A 25,610-nucleotide genomic window follows, 5' to 3' on the forward strand; every position below is an offset into this window, starting at 1 on the left:
TTAGGGCTTGGCTTGTTTCCGTGGGGTAAAGATCATTTTGAGAAGAGAGTGTGACTCGTTGGGATGGTATGACAAATTATTGTCAGTTTGGATATTTTCTAGGGCGCTTCCATCATATGAATGCACTTTGTACCTCTTCAGCATGGTCACCAAGATACCTTTCATCATCACCATGGCGATATACTTTCCCACACAGGAACGAGGGCCACAGCCAAATGGTTGGAAATAGCGATGAGGAACCTACAAATACAGGAAAGTTAAAACTATATTGCACAAATAGGTAGCAGCAGCATTTAAAAAAAAAAAATAACCATGGCCATGTACACTATCTGTACCAGATTTAAACTAGATCTTTGTCACTATCTAGAACACAGCAAACATTAGAGAGTTGATGAAACCTTTAGACTGTGAAAAGAGGCAGTGAAATTCCTAGAGTTCTAGACTGGCTCTGTTTGACTTTCAGATGATGCACCTGACAATGAAACAAATGCCAAGATAACTCAATGTCTTTCGCCACTGAGGCTATATTTTACTGTACATGCCCGAATTTCCATTATGGGCCCTTGGCAGGCAAGGTTCATTACCTGGAACACAAAGTTCATAGACTCATAGAATGCTTACGGCACAGAAGGAGGCCATTCGGCCCATCGAGCCCACATGCCTCTCTGCAAGAGCCATCCAGCTGGCCCCACTCTCCTGCCCTTTCTCTGTAGCTCAGCAATTTTTTTTCCCTTCGGGTGTTTCTCCAATTCGCTTTTGAAAGCGATGATTGAAGCTGCCTCCACCACCCTTTCAGGCAGTGCATTCCAGATCCTAACCATTTGCTGAGTGAAGAAGTTTTTTCTCGTGTTGCCTTTGGTTCTTTTGCCAATGAGCTTATATCTGTGTCATCTGGTTCTCAATCCTTCTGCCAACAGGAACAGTTTCTCTCTATGTAGTCTGTCTAGACCCCTCATCATTTTGAACATCTGTCAGATCTCCTCTCCACTTTCTCTTCTCTAAAGAGAACAACCTCAGCTTTTCCAGCCTATCCAGATAATTGAAGTCCCTCATCCCAGAAGCATTCTTGTAAATCTTTTCTGCGCCCTCTCTAAAGCCTTTACATCCTTCCTGAAGTGCAGTGCCCAGAATTAGACATGATACTCCAGATGAGGCTGAACCAATGAATTATAAAGGTTTTTCTTATGGTCCTTGCTTTTGTACTCTATGCCTCTATTTATAAAGCACAGGATCCCATATGCCTTTTTAAACACTTTCTCAGCCTTCCCTGCCACCTTCAACGGTTTGTGCACATATATCCCAAGCCTCTGTTCCTACATCCACTTTAGAATTTCACCCTTTAGTTAATATAATTGGCAAATGACTTTTCTCCTCCCACCGCGCTGTTGGCACTCTAAAGGTTAAAAGCTCAGTGAGTTTGTTTTCAGTGAGTAGCTGAGCCAGATAGACCAAGAAGACCCCAGGTTTGATCCTCAGTCTATACTAAGTTGCTGAATTCATTTGGCATGACAGTGGTTGTCCTCAGCACTCTTGGGTTTTAGGCAGGGAAAAATTGACTGGGATTTCTGCTCCTGGTCACTGCCCAGGAATCCTTGCTGAAAAGGTCATGTGTTCTGACATCAAAGACAGGATTAGGCTTGCCTGTGATACTCTTCATGATCAAATAGTTTGCTGGCCCTCACTGTCAAGTTCAATGGCTTCTTGAGTGAAGCCAACTTCAGAACCATGAAGACAATCTCAGATATCACAGCGTACAGAGGGAAACAAAATGGCCACAAACAAAATCCCTACATTTGGGCGGCACAGTGGCGCAGTGGTTAGCACCACAGCCTCACAGCTCCAGCAACCTGGGTTCAATTCTGGGTACTGCCTGTGCAGAGTTTGCAAGTTCTCCCTGTGACTGTGTGGGTTTTCACCAGGTGCTCTGGTTTCCTCCCACAGCCAAAGACTTGCAGGTTGTTAGGTAAATTAGCCATTGTAAATTGCCCCTAGTGTAGGTAGGTGGTAGGAGAATGGTGGGGATGTGGTAGGGAATATGGGATTAATGTAGAATTAGTATAAATGGGTAGTTGATGATTGGCACAGACTCAGTGGGCTGAAGGGCCTGTTTCAGTGCTGTAACTCTCTGTGGAAAAAAAAAGCACTTGAAGTTTAGGAAAAGGAAAGAGAAGCAAAGAAAAGCTAAATTTTTTTGGAAAATATTACTGTTGAAATCAGAAATCTATGCTTTGACTTTCCTTTGACTCTGTGATAGACTATCGTAAAGAAATTGATGAAAACTGTCCTCCAGAGATCTTTGTACAGAAAGTAACATTATTATTGTACAACACTAAGTGAGTTACTGTTCCCTTTTTAACGCAAGACTAATTTAGTACAAGTGCCTTAAAACAGCTTTTTTTTATTCATTTCATGGGATGTGGGTGTTGCTGGCAAGGCCAACATTTGTTGCCCATCCCTAATTGCCCTTGAGAAGGTGGTGGTGAGCTGCCTTCCTGAACTGCTGCAGTTCATCTGGTGCGGGTACACCCACAGTGCTGTTAGGGAGGAGTTCCAGGATTTTGATCCAGCGACAGTGAAGGAACGACGATATATTTCCAAGTCAAGATGGTGTGTGGCTTGGATGTGAACTTGCAGATGATAGTGTTCGCACCTTCTATCTGGGTGGAAGAGGTCGTGGGTTTGGAAGGTGCTGTCAAAGGAGACGTGTTGAGTTGCTGCAGTGCATCTTGCATGTGGTACACACTGCTGCCACTGTGCGTCGATGGTGGAGGGGGTGAATGTTTAAGGTGATGGATAGGATGCCAATCAAGTGGGCTGCTTTATTCTGGATGGTGTCAAGCTTCCTGAGTGTTGGAGCCGCACACATCCAGGCAAGTGGAGGGTATTACATCAAACTCCTGAGTTGTGCCTTGTAGGGCAGGCTTTGGGAGTTAGTGAGTTACTCACTGCAGAATTCCCAGCCTCTGACCTGCTCTTGTAGCCACAGTATTTATGTGGCTGCTCTAGTTAAGTTTTTGGTCACTGGTAACCCCCAGGATGTTGATAATGGGGGATTCAATGATGGTAATGCTGTTGAATGTCAAGGCGAGGTGGTTAGATTCTCTCTTGTTGGAGATGATCAGTGCCTGGCACTTGTGTGGCGTGAATGTTACTTGCCATCTAGCAGCGCAAGCCTAAATCTTGTCCAGGCCTTGCTGCATATGTTTCAGTATCTGAGGAGTTGCGAATGGTACTAAACATCACATAATTGTTAGCGAGCATCCCCTCTTCTGACCTTTTGATGGAGGGAAGGATATTGATGAAGCAGCTGAAGATGGTCGGGCCTAGGTTTAACCAGAACTTCGGAAACAAAAATTGTAAAGGTATTTTGCAATGGCTGCCACAGCAATTTGTACCAATGTGGTCACTCTGTTTTCCCTTTGCTTCATCCTTGAATGGGGCTGCCAATCTTAGGATCAATTTGAGTCAAATTATAACTCTGGCCACTAGGAGCTTGGTTGTAACCATGCATTTAACACTGTGTTTATGCAACAGAACTGCATTGAAAAGTAGCTCTGAGGTTCATAGTTTTTGCTCCCTGTTAGTGAAATAACTCCATTATTGTCTGTGACGGTCCCTGTGGGAGACCATCGCTTTCCACCTCCAACACCCTGTCCTTCTGTCTTAGTTCTCAAATGGTTTTCAGAGGACCCACTTGGCCACTTTCCTTTTGTGTGGAAAGGAGCTTAAAAATGTTGTACTGAAAGGCAGCCAAACATGCACTGACATATACTTGCCTACATGTTCACAGAAAGTCTACTGTCACGAGTCATAGAGTTATACAGCACAGAAACAGGGCCTTCGGCCCATCATGTCTGTGCCAGCCATCAAGCACCTATCTATTCTAATCCCATTTTCCAGCACTTGGCCCATAGCCTTGTATGCTATGGAGTTTCAAGTGCTCATCTAAATACTTCTTAAATGTTGTGAGGGTTCCTGCCTCTACCACCCCTTCAGGCAGTGTATTCCAGATTCCAACCACCCTCTGGGTGAAAAACTTTTTCCTCAAATCCACTCCAAACCTCCTGCCCCTTACCTTAAATCTGTGCCCCCTGGTTATTGATCCCTCCGCTAAGGGAAAAAGTTTCTTCCTATCATAATTTTGTATACCTCAATCAGGTCCCCCCTCAGCTTTCTCTGCTCTAAGGAAAACAGCCCTAGCCTATCCAGTCTCTCTTAATAGCTGAAATGCTCCAGCCCAGGCAACATCCTGGTGAATCTCCTCTGCGCCCTCTCCAGTGCAATCATATCCTTTCTATAGTGCAGTGACCAGAACTGTATACAGTACTCCAGCTGTGGCCTAACTAGCATTTTATACATGTGCAGGTTTTATATATTTGTAGGCTGACTGTATAAAAGCAGGATAGCCATGACTGTTAATTAAGGGCCCCAATTGGTTTTAGAGCCCATAAGCACTGATAACCTTTAGAATTTAACCCAAAACAGTCCCTCTCTGAAATGGCAAACAGGAACTGACTATACTGAATTTCTATATTGATCCAGCTCCAGTTTGTTACTATAAATAAGTTCAATTTTCACTTGCATCTGAGTCAGACAAAACCTTTGTATCATCTGTTTGGACTGAGTTTAAAAAAAACATGCTACCAGCTTCATATACTGAATCTCTCGCCAATGATGTGTATACTAGATTGAGCCACTTTCAATTAACACATCCAACATTATGGCCCCTGTTGCAATCAATAAAGCCACAATGCAATTAATAGGGCTCCTCTCTATCACTGAACACACTGTACAGATTCATGCTGGATCTGCATTGAGACAGGCATTACTTTTTTAAAATTTGTTCATGGGATGTGAGCGTCGCTGGCAAGGCCAGCATTTATTGTCCATCCCTAATTGCCCTCGAGAAGGTGGTGGTGTGCCTGAGCTATCTAAGGAAGTTAGTCCGATAGTATTAACTTCTTTACGTTGGTCTTCTGATTCAGAGCATCATTTGAACATGAACTAGTTGACTAGTGAGCTACATATCCTGCAACGAACTGGAAACATCAGCATGTAACCACCTAACTAAGGATCACTTCATGTGTATTGAATATTGCCTTCAGACAGACGTTACAAAGCTAGAATAGTGTGTAGGACTGTTGCATGTAAAGCTCAATTTTCAGCAAGTAGGAGTACTCACATTTTGTGCAAAGTTTTCCAGGTTGAACTCATTTGGTTTGCGAAAGAATTCGTCTTTGTGCATGCGGCGCAGGTTAAGGATAATGTTGGTTCCTTTTTTTACTGGGTAGCCATCAATCACATCATCTTTAAGTGCCTTGCGCATGATGCAGTCCACCACAGGCTGATATCTCATGCTCTCATTAATAAAGTTCTCCACGGTCTTCAGCTGCTGCAGGTCACTGTTCTGCACTTCTCTTTCTCCTAGAAATGAAGAGGGAAGAGTGTAATCTAGCCCAGCATCTGATTAGCATTGCTGTATATGTAATAACTCATAGAGTGAGTATAGCTGTCATTGATTTTACATCATTGGCAATTAGAAAGGTGGTCAGGAAGGTGGTCAGATGACACATCCATGGGGATTGTGGACTCATTACCCATATGTTGTAAAAGTATTTGCGTTCCCACTGTGAGGAAGTGACTTTGTAATGTTAGCTGTGGTACAGTGGGTAGCACTTTTGCTTCTGTGTCTGAAGGTTGTAGCTCCAAGGAGAATGGCAGGAATCAAGCACAAAAATTCAAAGCTGGCACATGAGTGCAGAACTGTTGGAGGTGCCATCTTTCAGATGAGATGTTAAACCAAGGCCCTGTCTGCCCTCTCAGGTGGTTGTAAAAGGATCCTATGGCACTATTTTGAAGAGCAGGGCAGTTATCCCTGCTGTCCTGGACAATATTTATCCCTCAAGCAACATCACAAAACAGATTATCTGGTCATTATCACTTTACTGTTTGTGGGAGCTTGCTGTGTGTAAATTGGCTGCTGTGTTTCCTACATTACAACAGTGACTACTGTAACGACCAGGTGAGAAAGGTGTCTTTTACTGTCTTCCCCGGTCTTGTTGTAACAGGGCTTAATTTTAAACACACTATGTTTTGAGCTTCCCCCCCTTTGTGAATCCTTGTTCACAGCTTTCCAATTATAAGGCAAAGAAATGAGTACATCAGGTTTTCTTTAGGTTTAAAGAAGAAAAGTGGAATTTATAACTTAAACTCTAATTCGGTTAACACCTACGGATATACAACACGCACACGCTAGCATGCACACACGATACACACATGCAAATAGGGACAGAAAAGAGCAGAAGAAAAAATAAAATGGAGAGGTTTGAGGCAATATCAGAAGAGTTTTTTGTTTCTGTTTCTGTGCCCACTGTAATCCTTTTGTAAGTAGTCTTGCTTTTCGTTGGGGCCCAGTATTCTTCTTAAACCTTGTTTACTGTAGGAGACATTTCTCTCTTGGAGTTCATGTGTCTTCAATGGTTTCCGAAGCTGGGGAGAGTGAGATGAGAGCAGACAGAAGAGAGGTGTTGTCAGTCCAGGAGAAAACAGCTTTCTGAGTTCAAATACCCAGTTGGAAGTTCAAATTCAAAAAACGACAACAGTCAGTCATGTGACTAAATTGGCCTGACCACGTCTGTGTATTCGGCCATCTTAGTAGTTAACCTGGAATGCTTCAACGTCTGGTAATCAAAAGTCCATTGCGGATTAAATTGGAGTAGGGAATAGCTCCTTTGTCCTTTGAAGTACTTGTCTGTTGACAATGTCTCTCTCCAGCCAAAGTTTCCAATTGTTTGTTGAAGCAAGTTTTTTCTTCACTGTCAACGGTTTAATATCAAAGTTCATATGGCAAAATTAATTTTCCTCTTTCTTGGCAGGTGGGAGGCTTGCCTGCCACTACAGGCTAGATTTTACTTCAGGCGGAATGGAGCTGGCCACCGACATAAAAGTCGGTGGCGAATTCGTATCCGCCCAGCCCAGGGATCCGACCCGCATTTTACTTTAATTGTTCAGAGGTGGGACTTCCACCCGCTCGAGGGAGGACGTTCCGCCTTATTGAGCCGCTGGCCAATCATCGGGCCAGCAGCTCTCGGTCCCAGCAGTGCCACTGGGAGCAGTGGCCACTACTGGGACTGCATCCTAGCCAAGGACACGGACCCAGAACCGAAGGTAAGTTTGTGTTGCCTTGCCGGGCAGATCGGTCGTGGCCCGGCGAGGCAAGGGTGGTTGTTTGGGAGGAAGAGGGGGCGTCTCGGGTCCTGGGAAAGGTTGTGGAAGCGGGGGCAGCCCTCAATCGGGCATCTTGTGCCCGATTGTCAGGGCCTCCCCCCCCAGCGCGCTGAGAGGCCTCCAGGTATCACTGGGTTTCCATTCACGTCTACCGAACGCCCGCTTGCCACGGGTAAAATACCCATAGAGGTGGCCAAAGGCCCTTCACTGCCGTTAAGTGGCCACTTAAGGGCCTTGATTGGCCTGGGGTGGGCGGCCCGTTTCCTGCACCCCCCCCCCCCCCACCCCCAGCCCGCTTGAAGTGGGGCGGAGGTGAGAGCAGACCGGGAAGGCCTCCCAGAGCCTCCCGCTTAATTTTATGCCACCCACCGCCACCATCCGGCTCACTGGGGTGGCGTAAAATTCCGGCCTACATTTCAATAGTACGTCATTGGCTGTGAAGCATTTTAAGACGTCATGTGGTTGTGAAAAGTGCGATATAAATGCAAGTCTTTCTTTTCTGTAACCATTCTTAGTCCATAATAGGAATGCAACTAATAGGTCCCTGTGTAAGCAGGGTAAAGGGAGCAGCCCAACAAAGCACATAAGATCAAACGAAGTTGAGCAAATAGTTGGGAGCATGGTGGATTAAATAGTGAGGGATGAATGATGTAATAGTTGGTGGGGGGGGGTGGTGGTGGAGTGGTGTGGAAGATGAAATAGTGCGGGGGGGGTGCCATGGTGGATGGTCCAGCAGATGAAGAAAAGGTTCTGCTAAGAATTTGATCACACTGGGGAGTTGCAAAGCCAGGACCAACTGAGTAGGGGCGTGTCAGATGGAGCATTGCCACATTCGCCAGGGAAAATCTGTTCCTATTATCTGACGGTACCAGGACTAGGGGACACAGGTTTTGGGCAAGAGATGCAGGGGGAATGTGAGGAACAACTTTTTTAACGCAGTGAGTGGTAATGACCTGGAACTCGCTGCCCATGAGGGTGGTGGAAGTGGAGACAATCAATGATTTCAAAAGGAAATTGGATGGGCATTTGAAGAAAATAAACTTGCAGGACTATGGGGATCAAGCGGGGGAGTGGGACTGACTGGATTGTTCAATGGAGAGTCAGCTTGAATTCGATGAGCCAAATGGCTGCCTTTTGTGCCGTAAATGACTCTTTGACTCCAGGTCGTTCTCAAGCACATCCTATCAGCTAGTTTTGGTACAGGCATCTCGGGCAGCTCTCTCTCTTCCCTGCTCTTCTACAAATGCTGCCCAGCCTGCTAAATTAAGGGGACAAAATCTAGATTTTTTCTTAAAAAGAAGAGAAAAGGAAATATGCAGGTTATTTATCTGCAACAATCCACACAAATGAGTCCTGAAAGTACAGCTGGGACATTGAATTAAAGACCTCCTTAAAAGCTATACTTGGGTAGCATATTAAAAGTAATTAACCCAAAACCAATTACATTTGGACTTTGCATTATTGTGATTTAATGGTAAGATGCTATTCTAAGTTAATGGAACTGCAGCTTTAACTTTCTGCAGTAAATTGCTTTGGCGAAACCAAGGACATTAGGACATTATGTACTGAAACAAAATCAAGGAACAATGCCATCAGGAAACGCGCCAGCATCATTGTCACCAAAAAGACACTGAGTTGGCATTCTAGACACTATGTCATTGTCCCAGCATTTGTTCTTCTTCAAACAAACAAGTAGGCATTTATGTTGATCTGTTAGTCCGTTACACATCATAGAATTTGAACCCTTTTTTGAAAAAAAGCATAGATTATAGCTTTGTTCTTAGGAAAGCTCTGATAAAATCCTTTGACAGTGCAGTGTTGAAGGCCTAGTGAGTAGCCAAAGGGATACTCAGCAGGTTTTCAACACATGAAAATTGAAACAAAATATCCGTCTGGGCCAGTCCCCCAACAGTGCAGTCTAAAAGCAAAGCCCTAATGCACTGTGACAGAAGGCAAAGATGCTAGATTCTGTATTGGTTAATGTGACTGAACCTCATAAAGCAATGCTCACTACCACAGGATAGTAATATTGGGAGCCACATGAGGAGGGGGCTTACCAGCCTGATGTGGAAAAGAAACTCTTTGGCCATCACCCTTGGAGCAGTGACTTCAAGACACTGGTCAGTGATGCTACAGGCTGATTGTTGTGACAGCTCCACCATTATTGATTTTCCAAGCTGGCTAAAGGGTTTGAAACGGATCCAACGTGCATGGCCAGAAGAAAGAGAACCTTTGACTTTCATTTTCAATATTATAAATGTAGCCCTTGGATACTTGCTAACCTTGATAGAGGCTCAGAAAAAAAATCGAGCTGTTACTTTTGGAACATCTAGGCGCTTGAGTAGTGAACAAGGCCAATCCAACAATGCTGGTCGGGGTCTGAGGCATCACTAACTGATCCAGATCAAGTTTTAGCTATGGAACTGCGAAAATAAGACTTGGGGGGTGGGGGGTCATTCTTACATTTTTTAAGATTATGCCATTATTTTGACAATTTGGAACAACCAAGTTTTCGAAGGCCATAATCTGAGTTGTATACTGTGAAAAGTTATAAAAGGTGATTCTTATTTTACATAGAATTAACAGAAATTACAACATGAAAAGAATCCGTTCAGTCCAATCAGTTCGTGTTTATGTTTACACTTCATGTGCCTGCCCTGTTCCCTTTCCTCTTGCCTGCCAGAAGTATATTTTGGAAATCTGAGCATAAGCTGAGAGCAATTCCCTTAAAATGATTGAAAAATCAAGCACAACATACGCCTGGGGTTTTGTTATATACTGCCAGCAGGTGGGTCAGCTGGTTGTAGAAATGGAAAAATCTATGAGTTCCTTGTATTTTTGAGTCTGAGGTAAGGGATAGGGGAGGGAAACCCGAGGGCGTGTTTAGTGATGCAAAAGACAAGTTTTGAGTTGTTTCTACTCTCTAGAACTACTTTGGAGTTATAGGCAGTCTTGGCCAAGGGGATTGAGCAGCAGTGCAGATTGAGATAATCCAGTCAAAGGTGGTGGTGGCCTCCCAGATCAATTGATCAGTAAGTGGATTCAGGCTTAGAGTCAGCAGATTTAAGACTGCAGGCCTGATCATTACACTGGTATAGCGGTTGGGAGGAAAGGATCTGAGGGGCAATGATGAAGGACACACAGACCCATAGCCCCAGGTGCATGGATGTCAGTGGAAGCCAGATTGAACAGTCTTGAATAATGATAGTGGGAGGAAAGGCAATTGTAGAGGAGATTGTTGCCATTTGGGGGTGGAAGGCCAAAGGATGAGAATGCCAATTGATTGATTAAATCCAAAGTTTTCTTTTCATTTTAATTTTGACCCAAGCACCTTTGCTTGCACCTGAAATCACCTGACCGTTTTGACCCAAATTCAGGAAAAAACAAAATTCAAACGTAAGATCCAAACTCAGTGATGACTTAAACATAAGAAAGTCAAACTGTGGTCATTGAAACTACTGTTTTCCATTTTCTCTGTTTCATACCTGTAACTGCCTGAATCTCTTCAACTATTTTCTTCTCCACTTCAGGGTGTTGTGCAATAAGCATTAGCATATAAAAGATGCTGATCGACATAGTGTCCGGTCCTGCTATCAGAATTTCCAGCACGCTTTGCCTCACATTGTCCGCAGTCAGCTTCCCATGTGTCTACGGAACAGCAGAAAGGCAACTTCATAATGGCGCTGGTAAACTTGATGTGAGCATTATACTAACAAATATGACAGGACATAGTTAAGTAATGGCAAAACGGAGAAGTGCACAGTTATCTAACGTGAGAGATGTACAAAAATGCAAATATAGAAGGGTTTTACTTCCAAATGATTACCTACCTCACAAATAATAAAAGAAAGAGAGTTTATTACTAATGGTTCATTCAAGTAGAATCAAAAGAAAATAGTAATTTGTATTTGGGTTTGCACTTGAATTATTTTTTTTGTGCTGCTTACTTCCTTCTCCTACTTTCCCCCAGCACCATAATCAAGGCAGGCAACCCACTTCCAGCTTCCATCAGTGCTATTAAGAGCCAGAAATGAGCTCTGCTTCACAGAGTCGGCTGTTCTCAGAATCAGTACAGCTTGAAAATACAAGCTCAGCATGCAGCAATCATACTGCAACTCATGTCCAATCATTCTAGAAGAAGCAAACGTCAATTTCTTTCCTTATTTGCTCACAGGTTTATTGCTTAGCACACTAATTTTTCTGGAATTAGACAGACTCTTGGCCCTTAACCTTCAGTAAATGTTATTGCCACAAGGACAATGGTTGAATGATATTCTTTTTCAAATGCTTCCTGTCATAAGCGTCCTTGCTTATTGCTGCGCTAAGATATGTGTAAACTTTCATGAACTATATGTATTCTGTCTTTTGTTAACTAATCTTATTTAGCTAAATTGTATGTCATTTCACCCAATTCCTTCAAATTTTATTCAGTTTGACTCAGGGTTGATGAGACCTACAGTACGGTGAGATCTAGACTATTGTGTAGATTTTCTTGCATAAATTAAGTGAAATTGTGGTTTAAAAATAAATCTTTAGTTGTAATTAATTATTAGTAAATTAATTTAATGGCTCATTATGGTAAATGTGGCCTGGAATTGATCCACACAAAACAGGAAGACCCCAGGTTCCATCTATGGTTTGAATTGAATCAGCTATTCCTGGCTGGGAGTGTAACAAGAATGTAACAATTGGCTTTGGTATCCCCAGGCTCGAGGCAGAATCAGCCACGCTTCATACTTTTGATTGTTATCTAGTGACTTCTGTGGAAAGTTAACTGCCCTCACTGACGAATGGTCATTTGGTTGAAGTACTGAGGATTGGCTGCCACAAGAACAAAAGTCTGATGAACCTGCTCACTGCCGCCCTGGGATAAACGGCAACTCTCATAGTCACTACCCAGAGTCAGCAACATGAGGAAGAAAGCAGGGGAGAAAAATTAGATGGGAAAAGGTGCAAGTGACAAGAGAACAAATAAGAGTTTAATTTACTTCAAAGTAAATGATATTGAAAAGATGATAAAAGAAATGGAAAGTACAAAAATGGAGGAGCAATATTAGAAATAATGGACTGGAAGTAAAAATTATTGAAATTAAAAAAAACCCAAAAGGCAAGAGAAAGTAATAAACAAAAAGAGAAACGAAACCAAAAGAAAAATGAAACGGGAAGTAAAAGGGGAGCCAAATAGGAAAAGGAAAGCTGAATTAATGAAAACGAGCATCAATAATATGGAATAGAGCAGCCTGAAATAATCAAAGATTCACAAAAAAAAGAGAAAAGAGTGAAACAAATCTTCAAAATATGAACTATGAAAAAGCAAAAAAACAAAGATGTAAATATTTAACAGGAAATAAGAGAAGAATAAAATATTAAAAATAAATTGGAATGTTAAAGCAAACATTGGGGGTCAGCGAGAAAAGTTGTGAATTCAAATTTAATTCAAAAATATTCTGAAAATATTCTGAAACCAGGCAATATTCACACGGTGTCATGTAATATCTACACTGATAAACTCGATGATATCTTTGTACATAACAATGCTAATTCAGTTTTTATTGGGATTTTAATTGACAAGTGGTTTACCTGTGCAAAAATCAGGTCAGTTGCAAAGTCGGTGATGTCTTGCAGTTTTTCAGCTTCTTGCAGCTCTTGCTGTTTTTTCAGCAGCAGTTCCTCCACTGTATCTTGTAGATCCTGGCTGCAATTAGAGAACGCAGTCTAAAACAACGCTGAGCACAACAACGGACTCATTTACCTGGAGATAGCGAGCAGTTTTATATTAGGTCAGGTTGATAATCGTGTATCAATTGTTTCATTATATACAGATGGAGGGTGTTAATTGGTGTCCTACTTGAGCACTTATGAGGAGACACTTAGAGACCGGTAGAGATTTTGAGTGAGGAGCTACATGTTTGTAATCCTTTTACTCTGTATAATAAATGTAAGACTGAGTAAAGATTGGCTCCGGCATCATCCTTCAACAACAAGCTTTCTGCAATTTAACAAAGGTTGCATAAGAAACACTGACTAGTCAAGGGATGGCTACAGTATTGGAAAAGAGTGACCGTTCACAGTGATTATTCAAAGAGTAACTTTGCACCATCACAAGATTAAGGCAGATGAAAAAGATCATCTGTTTCATTTCAGCTCATGCTTCCATGCAAACCAAGCTCATATTCCACCTATCATGTTACCTGAAATATTCTTGAATCATTAATCACCAGCAACACCTTATACTTGTATAGCACTTTTAACATACTAAAATGTCCCCTGGTGCATCACAGGAACGTAATAAAGCAACATTTGACATCAAGCCACATAAGGAGGTATTAGGGTAGATAGCCAAAAGCTTGGTCAAAGGGGTAGATTTTAATGAGCATCTTAAAAGGAGGAAAGAGAGGTAGGGAGGCAGAGAAGTTTAGGGATGGAATCCTTTATCTTAGGGCTTTAGCAGCTGAAGGTACGACCACCATGGTGGAGCAATTAAAATTGGGGGTGGTCAAGAGGCCAGAATTAGAGGAGGGTTGTGGGGCTGGAGGAGATTACAGAGATAGTGCAGAAGGATTGAGAGGTGATTTGATGGAGGTATTCAAAATCATGAAGGGTCTGGATAGAGTAGATGGGAAAAACTGTTCCCACCCGTGAAAGGATTGAGAACAAGAGGGCACAGATTTAAATTAATGGGTAAAAAAAGCAAAAGTGACATGAGGAAAAGCTTTTTCACACAGCAAGTAGTTAATGTCTGGAATGCACTGCCTGAGAATGCAGTGGAGGCGGGTTCAATTGAAGCATTCAAAAGGGAATTAGACTGTTATCTGAAAAGGAAGAATGTGCAGGGTTACAGGGAGAAGGCGGAGGAATGGTACTAAGTGAATTGCTCTTTCGGAGACATGAGGAGGTATTAGGGTAGGTGGCCAAAAGCTTGGTCAAAGAGGTAGATTTTAATGAACGCCTAAAAGGTGGAAGGAGAGGTGGAGAGGTAGGGAGGCAGAGAGGTTTAGGGACAAAATCCTATATCTTGAGGCCTTGGCAGCTGAAGGTACAGCCACCATTGTGGAGCAATTAAAATTGGGGATGGTCAAGAGGCCAGAATTAGAAGGCAGATATCTCGGAGGGTTGTGGGGCTGGAGATTACAGAGATAGGGAGGCATGAGGCCACGGAGGGATTTGAAAACAAAGAAAGTCAAACTGAGGTGTTGCTTAACCGGAAGCCATTGTAGGTCAGTGAACACAGGGATGATGGGTGAATGGGAACTCTCCAAAAGAGCAATTCACTTAGTGCCATTCCGCGCCTTCTCTCCATAATCCTGCACATTCTTCCTTTTCATATAACAGTCTAATTCCCTTTTGAGTGCTTCAATTGAACCTGCCTCCACCAGACTCTCAGGCAACGCATTCCAGACCTTAACCACTAGTTGCATGAAAACTTTCTTCCTCATGTCACTTTTGCTTCTCTTACCCGTTACTTTAAATCTGTGCCCTCTCATTCGCGATCCTTTCATGAGTGGGAACAGTTTTTCCCTCTCTACTCTGTCCAGACGCCTCCTGATTTTGAATACCTTGAACAAATCACCTCTCAGCCTTCTCTTCTCCAAGGAAAACAGTCCTAACCTCTTCAATCTATCTTCATAACTGAAGTTTCTAACTCTAGGACCATTCTCATGAATCTTTTCTGTACTCTCTCCAATGCCCTCACATTTTTCCTAAAGTGCGGTGCCCAGAACTGGACGCAATACTCCAGTTGAGATTGTTAAAAAAAAAAAGTTCAACTTGTTTCATTGTTTTGAAGGATTGCAATGTTTTAGATATTTTTGTTTAAGGTAACTTCGAATGAAACCTTCCCAGCTTCAATCAACTTAAGCAATAGGTCCAGACTCTAGGTATGCAGAGATAAAAGAAATAAAACTCACGCAGCTTTTTCATACTTCTTATACATCCACTTGAATTTGAAGAAGATATCTGGTTTTAGCAAGAGTGTTTGCCATGTGTCGAAATACTTCTGAATTTTAGACACAATTTCTCCCTCTACAAAGACAAAACAACAGGTCAAATACACCATACTCCTTTTATTTGAAAACATATTGATGTAGAAGTAAATAAAAGAATGAATGGCTGGCTTAGTAATCCAAACCGCTCCAACACCCCCACCTCTACCTCTTTGAGGCTTGAGGTTGTACCTTGATTTCCTATGTAAAAAGAAAATGCATAACTTGAACCTAATTCTGCTCATTGACATTATACACAGCTTCGGTTTTCAATGCATTTCAATTTTTATTCTTGATTAAGATGTCAGAAGAACATTGGGTCCTGGCAGCATTTAAAACAACCAGTGCTCACATGTAATTTCATGAATAAAGCAAATGAGCTAATGAATTAATTAATTAATTAGTATGAAACAGAGGGATTTTGTATGAACATGATATTGTGCTTGTAACTAATGTCGTCCCACTTTAATCCTCACTGCCAGAATGGCTGCAGTTAGGATCCAACTCAAGTTGAGATTAGATGCATTAAAGTGAATTCTAACTAATCCAGACAGTATTGCATAGACAAAGTCAGTATTGAACTGCACTCAAGCTATGGAAATGAATATATTAATTATAACTACCCATATTCCAGATGACTGCTTTAAATAGGGTAGAAATTAGGATTACCATGAAGTGGGACTCTGAGGAACAGCCTATTGGAAATGTCGAGTGTGATGGTTCTCAGGAACAGCAGTATATCCGTGCAGGCAGAGGTGGTAATGGTGGTGTTCCCTTCCAACAGTTTCTTCAGATGATCACAAGTAGACTCCACACTCACAGCAAGGGTCCTCTGAAGACCAGGGCCAGTCAGGGCTGAAATAGATACACACCACTCACAACAAATCCTGCACTGTACACAATGACTATTAAAAAAAGCTATCATTTTAATTGCAGTTCAGTGAGCATTAAGAGCCCTTGATGTAACATGTGATGAAGGGTTTTTAAAAAAAAAAAACTTGTATTTATGTAGCAAGCCTGACACAGTACATCGCAGAGTTCTTAACAGGGAGGAGACAAGGACTTCCAGCAGATGTATGTTGTTTAAAGAGCTTTAGAAAGTAGCAAGGTGAAGTAGTTATGCAAGAGAGTTCTACAGTGGGGATTTAGCCCAGCTTCTGATAATGAGGGGAGGGGGTGGTGTAGTGCTAATGTCACGAGAGAGTAATCCAGAGGCCCAGGTCAATGCTCTGGGGACATGGGTTCAAATCCCACCATGACAGATGGTGAAATTTAAATTCAATTAATAAAAACAGGGAATTAAAAGCTAGTCTAATGGCAACCATTGTCAATTGTTGTAAAAGCTCATCTGGTTTGCTAATGTCCTTTAGGGAAGGAAACCTGCTGTCCTTACCTGGTCTGGCCTACATGTGACTCCAGACACACAGCAATGTGGTTGACACTTAAATGCTCTCTGAAATGGCCTAGCAAGCCACTCAGTTGAAGAGAGGGTAGATGGGTAGTAAACCACAACTGCAGGAGCGGAGGGTGTTAGTTGGAATAGACAGCAAAATTCTACTTTAGTTAATAATACTGTAATTGAATGGAACCAGTCATTTTACTGTAAGTACGCAAGCACAGTTGATGAATCACTGATCTGCAAAAGGTATTTGTTTAACTTCTGAACCTCTTCCCTTTTAGAAAATATAGTTAAAATCCACCCTAGGATCAATAGGTTAATCAAGGAGAGTCAGCATAGATTTGTTAAGGGACGATCTTGTTTGACCAACTTGATCAAATTTTTTGAAGAAGTAACAAAAAAGATAGATGAGGGTAGTGCAGTTGATGTGGTCTACACGGATTTTAGCAAGGCTTTTGACAAGGTCCAACGTGGCAGACTGGTTAAAAAAATAAAATCCCATAGGATCCAGGGAAAGGCATCAAGGTGTGTACTAAATTGACTCAGTGGCAAGAAGCAAAGGGTAATTATTGACGGCTGTTTTAGCAACTGGAGGGCTGTTTCCAGTGGCGTTCCGCATGGTTCAGTACTGGGTCCCCTGCTTTTTGTGGTATATATTAACGATTTGGACATAAATGTAGGGGGCATGATCAAGAAGTTTGCAGATGACACAAAGATTGGCCGTGTGATAGGTAGTGAGGAGAATAGCTGTAAGCTGTAGGCTGCAGGAAGATATTGATGGTCTGGTCATATGGGCAGAAAAGTGGCAAATGGAATTGCCACATGAAATGGAGAAGTGTGAGGTGATGCATTTGAGGAGGTCAACCCAGGCAAAGGAATACACAATTAATGGGAAAATACTGAGAAGTGGAGAGGAAGTGAGGGACCTTGGAGTGAATGTCCACAGATCTCTGAAGGTAACGGGACAGGTCGATAAGGTGGTTAACAAGGCATATGGAATGCTTTCCTTTATTAGCCGAGGTATAGAATATAAGAGCAGGGAGGTTATGCTGGAACTATATAAAACATTAGTTAGGCCACAACTTGAGTACTGTGTGCAGTTCTGATCACCTCATTACAGAAAGGATGTAATTGCACTAGACAGGATACAGAGGAGATTTACGCGGTTGTTGCCAGGACTGGAAAAATGCAGCTATGAGGAAAGATTGGATTGGCTGGGGTTGTTGTCCTTGGAACAGAGAAGGCTGAGGGGAGATCTGATTGAAATGTACTAAATTTTGAGGGTCCTGGATATGAGTGGAGGTGAAGGGTCTATTCACCTTAGCAGAGGGGCCAGTGTCAAGGGGGCATAGATTTAAAGTGATTGGTAAAGTAATTAGAGGGGGGAGATGAGGAAAAACCTTTTCACCCAGAGGATGGTGGGGGTCTGGAACACACTGCCTGAAAGGTTAGTTGAGGGAAAGACCCTCAGCTCATTCAAAAGGAGTCTGGATATGCACCTCAAGTGCTGTAAACTGCAGGGCTATGGATCAAATGCTGGAAGGTGGGATTAGAATAGGTGGATCGTTTTTTTGGCTGGCGCAGACACAATGGGCCAAGTGGCCTCTTTCTGTGCCTTAAACCTTCTAAGACTCTATGATTCTAATAACGGGATGATTCTGCTGAATTTTATAAAAACAATAGCAAACAACACTGCGCGACTCCATGTTCTGGCTCCTGGCTCTCACTGCAAAAATAGTTTATTTTTTGATCGGCTAGGTGTCTGGCATGTGTAGAAACCCATCACCATTCTTAAGAGTTTCCAAGCTAAACTGCTGAGAAATTGACACGGGTAGAGTTTCTCTTTGCTAAATATGGAGTGCGTACTCTCTCCTTTTAGGGACACATCCTGCATACCTAAATCCATGGAACAAGAACCATGGCTGAGGACTGCCCCCTCACACCCCTGTGCTTACAGCCAAGACTTATGGCGCCTGAGCTTTCACGTCATAGTTTGACCTCCTCACTCTGATACAGCAGCCAGATCACGTTACTTACTGTCTTTGATTTCTTGCTTAGCCAGTCAAGATCTGATTTAAAGTTATTTGGGCTTCTGACATTACCAATGTGGAACAAGACTGGACACTTATTTACACTAAAATAAAGTATAAGTGAGGCAAAATAAAAGTTGCATTGTAATATTAAAATAATGAAGTGAATAATGCAGGACATAGGTAAAATAATAAACGGAAGAAAAAGAATAGTGGTAAATAAAGACAGATGGAGCAGAAGTAAAGATGTTAACCCTGAGATCAGCAGATTATCCAGCAATCTCCCTGTGCTAGCAAGGTTCTTAAATTTCAGCTCACACAACAAGATGTTCAACTAAACTGTAATATTACAAAAATAAAGCTACTCAAGTATCAGAAGTGGATTTATTACTGTGATACTAACTCCAAACTACAGAAATAAAACTTTGAACCAAAATCAAGTAAATTGAAGATCAAATAATGAAGCACACCAATTCAGCTTGTACCATCAACACTCTCCTCACTGAATCTTTTTAATTATTTGAATTTTCTAACTGTTATTGGACTTTAAAACTAACCTGAAATCCTACTGGTTTTCTTCTTCCTCCCAGTGTCCATTTTGGAGACCGGAGTCATTTCCAAACAATAGATTTTTGTTGACTTAAAATTTACCTCCAACTGAAAACGCTAGATTGTAAAATTGCTGTCACTTCGTGGAGTAAAGCACACGGTATATTTAAATAGTATAAATGATTAGTCATACAGAATAAAGCTACTGCTGATAGCATCATTAACATAATGTTTGGAGGGTTTTTTTAAGCATCATTGTGTGTGAGCTAAAGCTTAAAATCGATGACTGGCACCAGAAAGCGCTTAGGTTTATGCAGCTGCCAGAAATCTAAGGATTAAAACAAGAGGACTGTGCCATGAAATATTTCTTTAATTCATAGTCATGTGTCACTGACAAGGCCAGCATTTATTGCCCATTGCTAGTTATCCTAAGAAGGTGGTGGTGAGCTTCTTCTTGAAAGATATAGCTATACTCTCGTTAATATTTGCAATGGTTTGATATAACTGAATGGTTTGCATGGCCACTTCAAAAGCCAGTTAACAACTACACTACTGTACACTTCAGTTATATTTAGTATATATTATAGTGAAAGTTGTAGAGTCATAGAGTTATACAGCACAGAAACAGGCCCTTCAGTCCATCATGTCCGTGCCGGCCATCAAGCACCTATCTATTCTAATCCCATTTTCCAGCACTTGGCCCGTAGCCTTGTATGCTATGGCATTTCAAGTGCTCATCTAAATACTTCTTAAATGTTGTGAGGGTTCCTGCCTCCACCACCCCTTCAGGCAGTGTGTTCCAGATTTCAACCATCCTCTGGGTGAAAAAAAGCTTTCCTCAAATACTCTCTGAACCTTCTGCCCCTTACCTTAAATCTATGCCCCCTGGTTATTGACACCTCCGCTAAGAGAAAATCTTTCTTCCTATCTACCCTATCTATGCCACTCATAATTTTGTACACCTCAATCAGGTCCCCCCTCAGACTTCTCTGCTCTAAGGAAAACAACCCTAGCCTATCCAGTCTCTCTTAATAGCTGAAATGCTCCAGCCCAGGCAACATCCTGGTGAATCTCCTCTGCACACTCTCCAGTGCAATCACATCTTTCCAATATTGTGGTGACCAGAACTGTACACAGTACTCCTGCTGTGGCATAACTAGTGTTTTATACAGCTCCATCATAACCTCCCTGCTCTTATATTCTATGCCTTGGCTAATAAAGGCAAGTATCCCATATGCCTTCCTAACCACTTTATCTACCTGTGCTGCTGCCTTCAGTGATCTATGGACAAGTACACCAAGGCCCCTCTGTATTTCCTAGGGTCCTACCATCCATTGTATATTCCCTTGCCTTGTTCATCCTCCAAAAATGCATCATCTCACACTTGTCAGGATTAAATTCCATTTGCCACTGGTCTGCCCATCTTACCAGCCCATCTATATCGTCCTGTAATCTAAGGCTTTACTCCTCATTATTTACGACACCACTAATTTTCCTGTCATCTGCCAACTTATTTTAATTGAGGAGGAGGTTTTCCAGCATCAGTGTGGTCAGTTAATATGATGCACCTTTATGGATGGCTGCCCTCAACCACATGCATCAAATAACGCTCATGGCCGAGTCCTTTGAGACAGACTGAGGTAACACTTACCAGTCAAGTTGTAAAAGCTTCTTACCTTTAGCAAAATATGGACGTGTCTGTTTCCAGATGGAAGGATTATTGTTGAAGATTATGCCATTTTCATTCATGCCGATGCACTGAAGTGCCTGTTTGTTTCCAAACCTGGAGATGTAGTGCCCCTTCTTCATTACGTGGTTCACAGCAGAGGATCTAAACAAGAAATCAGAATTGGAAAAAGGTTTGTCACAAGCCTTGGCGACCACTTAATAGAATCCTGGCCATTTCCACATTGTAAGAAATACAGAAAACTTCCAAAGCCATAGAAAACCTGTTTAATCTTAATATAAGGGAAATACATATTTCTGTTCCTCAGTGGCAGTGCAGTTAAAATGATGCATGACAAAGTATTGTTCAGAAGAATATTGGTTTCCTGCAAACTTGCAAATGGATTTACCTGCTAATAATAAGTGTTTCCTCACCATGGATCCAGACTCTCACTATCTCACCATACTTTTCATTGTAGTAATTGCTCGCACTGCCGATTCCCATCCACAGGAATCTACCATAAGTGATAAGAGCTCCAATGCCCAGACAGAAAGAAGGACCTGCTTAAAGACAATGCACAGTTAGGAATGCCAAAGTGATCACTCTGGTTAACTCTTTAATAGATACACGTGATTTTTGTTACCTGGCAAAGTTGCTTTCTTTTGGGAGATCTTGACAAAAATGAAGAGCAGTCCCAGGAAAAGCAACAGAGGAGCTGTGGCCCTTGATCCTATTTCAGGCACCACTCCAGTTGTCAGATTCTGATGGGCTGCTTCCAACATCTGCAACACCGTGTCACCCAAGACAAACTGCCTCATTTCCACAACAGCTGAATTTTGAAAGAAGAAAAGTAGATTACAAAGCATGGTAAGGCTGATTCTCTTGATGAGTGTATTGTGGTTGTCGATCAGTATTAAAATAGCCTTGCACTAGATGTATTTTTATAAGGCAATGGGGAGGGTTCAGACAGCAGGGACGGGAAAAGAAGTCAAAATAAAGAGATAAGTTACTTTTTCAAAGTGAAAATTCTGAGTAACCTTGATATAAAGCAACTAAAATGCCATTTGCAGTGCTAATTTTTTTATCTGTAATCATGTCCTTGAACAGTTACTGGTGGCATTAAACTCAGCCGAACCATTGACGTTGATAACAATTAAATTATATTAAATGCATCAGACAAGTCGATAAATGTTATTAAGTGCACTTTTTTGTCAGTTTCTTTCTTAAGTTCAGTGAATTACAAAGGTTGTTGCCCTCAGATATCTTTCTTTCATCTGCATTTTTTTTTTTGATTTTTCAGTATCTAGTTAATTTTCTTTCCTGTTCTATTACCTCTTTTCATCACTTTTTGATGAAAGGCTAAATCTGGTCACTGATGGTTTCCTTTTTTATCTCATGTTTTCTTCCTGCATATCAACTGCTTGTTCTCATTCCGGGCAAGCAAGTCACCTTATATAACTTGTACATAAAAATTACTATTAAAACCTACAAACTGCTTACAATATTTTGTCTAAAAATCTGCCTTAGAGCTGAATGCTGAGAAATGATTTGAATGCTTAAATTACACTGCTGACAAGCTGGTAATAGGCAGCCCCCTGAAGGGAATCTTACACTTTACATTGCAAGCTTCATTGTCTACTGAGTTATGATACCAAGTTTTGTTGATTCACACCCAAAAATGCTTCACATATACGTGAATGAGGACAACTTAATGGCCCCCTACCCCCATGTAAAGATTCACAGTCTACACTAACTGATGGATTTACCTTGTATTTTAAATTTATCATAGTCAAACATCCTGCTTCTTCCTTTGACAAAAGATTTGCTAATCACGCAGTACAATTCCAACTCTAGTCTGCTCATTTAGGATTTACAATCAATACCCATTCCCATGCCTTGAATAACTTAATAGGGAAACAGGAAACAATTCTCTACCTGGGACTTGTTGCTCGCAGGAAGGTATGTTTAAAACGGTTTAGAAATGATTTGCCAAAATAGCAGTACATTTCACCCAAAGAACAGCAAAACAAAACACACACATTTAAACTTCAGTCAATATTATTCCAAATCTACCCCCATTAAAATTCCAGTATTAAACCAAAATAATTTGAGATCTCCTGCTTTGGAAAATAATAAAAGATCTATGTCTATTTTGCAGAAACAATTTTTTTTATGGATTAACTTAGTTGTTGGAAGGTTAGTGCATTATGACTGATCATTAATTAAATTGTTTCTTGTTTGTCAAAATATAATCAGATATACATATTGTATTTTTTTTTAAAAGATCAGTAATTGTCATTCATTCACTGACTTAGAATTTCTCTCTGGTTCCTAGTTATATTACTATTATTTAAGAATGACTCTCATTCAGAGATACCTGTAATAGCCTGGGACTTGAGGGGATATTCGTTTCTTGATCTTGCTGTGGCCGTTCTGAAAATGTTTTGTTTCATAACCCTGCGTTTGTCCTGTTCCCTTTTTATAGGGGGCTTAATTTTGGTTGCTAAGTGCAAAGTTGCCAGGAGACAACGCTAGAAAATTAGTGACGGCTGCTATCGGCAGAGACATGCTCTCAAAATCAGTCAGTCCTCACCCTTTCCACTTTGTGTTTAATGCTTCCAATGAAAACACATGTATTGGAATATTAAATAGACAAACTAGCAGTGAAAAGCATCTTACAAGGTAGAAATGGAATCCATTCCCCAGTCCATTATTGGTCTATTTGGAATTCAATTTCTACTGATTGCTTCTGTTGAAAGCATACTTTACTTCAGCTTTTCAATGCAAAACAAAATCTTATTAAATTGAATGATTCGCTTCAGAAGCTGTTTAGAAGGAGTTCCCATAGCAACTATTCTTATACCAGGTTACCCATCAGGGGATATTTGTTAAGTGCAAATGGCTTTGTACAGTGCCGTGAGTTCAAGAGCAAAACATAGTTTAATAATTAACATTTGAGATGATGAACAAGTGCGTTGGATTGAAAACAGAATTGAAATTAAGGATCTTAAATGACCAGAATTAGGCCGTTTCAGACTAATTTGTCAATTTTTCATTTATTCATTCATGGGATGTGGGCGTCGCTGGCTAGGACAGCATTTATTGCCCATCCCTAATTGCCGTTGAGAAGGTGGTGGTGAGCTGCCTTCTTGAACTGCTGCAGTCATAAGATCATAAGAACTAGGAGCAGGAGTAGGCCATCCGGCCCCTCGAGCCTGCTCCGCCATTCAATAAGATCATGGCTGATCTTTTCGTGGACTCAGATCCACTTACCCGCGCTCTCACCGTATCCCTTAATTCCTTTATTGTTCAAAAAGATATCTACCTTAGCTTTAAAAACGTTTACTGAAGAAGCGTCAACTACTTCACTGGGCAAGGAATTCCATAGATTAACAACCCTCTGGGTGAAGAAGTTCCTTCTTAATTCAGTCCTAAATCTGCTCCCTCTAATCTTGAGGCTATGCCCTCTTGTCCTAGCTTCACCTGCCAGTGGAAACATCCTCTCTACTTGTATCTTATCTATTCCCTTCATAATTTTATATGTTTCGAGAAGATCCCCCCTCATTCTTCTGAATTCCAATGAATATAATCCCAATCTACTCAGTCTCTCCTCATAAGCCAACCCCCTCAACTCCGGAATCAACCTAGTGAACCTCCTCTGCACCCTCTCCAGTGCCAGTACATCCTTTCTCAAGTAAGGAGACCAAAACTGCACACAGTACTCCAGGTGCGGCCTCACCAGTACCTTATACAGCTGCAACATAACCTCTCTGCTTTTAAACTCAATCCCTTTAGCAATGAAGGACAAAATTCCATTTGCCTTCCTAATTACTTGCTGTACCTGCAGACCAACCTTCTGCGATTCATGCACAAGGACACCCAGGTCCCTCTGCATAGCAGCATGCTGCAACTTTTTACCATTCAAGTAATAATCCTTTTTACTGTTACTCCTACCGAAATGAATGACTTCACATTTATTAACATTGTATTCCATCTGCCAGACCTTTGCCCACTCACTCAATGTATCTATGTTCCTCTGCAAAGTTTCACAGTCATCTGCACACTTTGCTCTGCCACTCATCTTAGTGTCATGTGCAAACTTTGACACCCTACACGTGGTCCCCAACTCCAAATCATCTATATAAATTGTAAATAATTGCGGTCCCAACACCGATCCCTGAGGCACACCACTAGTGATTGATTGCCAACCGGAATAGCACTCATTTATCCCCACTCTCTGCTTCCTGTTAGTCAACCAATCCTCTATCCATGCTAATACTTTACCCCTAACGCCATGCATCCTTATCTTATGCAGCAGCCTCTTGTGCGGCACCTTGTCGAAGGCCTTTTGGAAATCTAGGTACACCACATCCACTGGGTCCCCATTGTCCACCTTGCTCGTAATGTCATCATAGAATTCCAAAAGATTTGTCAAGCATGACCTGCCCTTCATGAACCCATGCTGCGTCTGCCCAACGGGACAATTTCTATCGAGATGCCCTGCTATTTCTTCCTTGATAATAGACTCAAGCATCTTCCCCACTACAGAGGTTAAGCTAACCGGTCTATAATTCCCCATCTTTTGTCTACCTCCCTTTTTAAACAGTGGCGTCACATCTGCTGTTTTCCAATCTGCTGGGACTACCCCAGAGTCCAGCGACTTTTGGAAAATTACCGCCAGTGCACCTGCTATTTCTCCCGCCATCTCTTTTAGTACCCTGGGATGCATTCCATCAGGGCCAGGAGACTTATCAATC

At 41.7% G+C, this 25,610-nt stretch overlaps 1 protein-coding gene across 1 annotated transcript; it reads right to left on the minus strand.

The window, feature by feature from the left end:
- cyp19a1a (cytochrome P450, family 19, subfamily A, polypeptide 1a) lies at positions 1 to 21,671 on the minus strand. Its single transcript, XM_068018355.1, has 9 exons — positions 21,497 to 21,671; positions 21,263 to 21,413; positions 20,864 to 21,018; positions 15,879 to 16,064; positions 15,135 to 15,249; positions 12,808 to 12,922; positions 10,713 to 10,875; positions 5,183 to 5,424; positions 1 to 240 (listed from the first exon to the last, which is right to left on the minus strand). The coding sequence occupies exons 1-9, from the start codon at positions 21,669 to 21,671 to the stop codon at positions 1 to 3; spliced, it is 1,542 nt and encodes a 513-aa protein (XP_067874456.1).
- Positions 21,672 to 25,610: the final 3,939 nt, after the last annotated feature.

Source organism: Heterodontus francisci, chromosome 38, assembly GCF_036365525.1.
Source record: "Heterodontus francisci isolate sHetFra1 chromosome 38, sHetFra1.hap1, whole genome shotgun sequence".
Classification (NCBI taxonomy): domain Eukaryota; kingdom Metazoa; phylum Chordata; class Chondrichthyes; order Heterodontiformes; family Heterodontidae; genus Heterodontus; species Heterodontus francisci.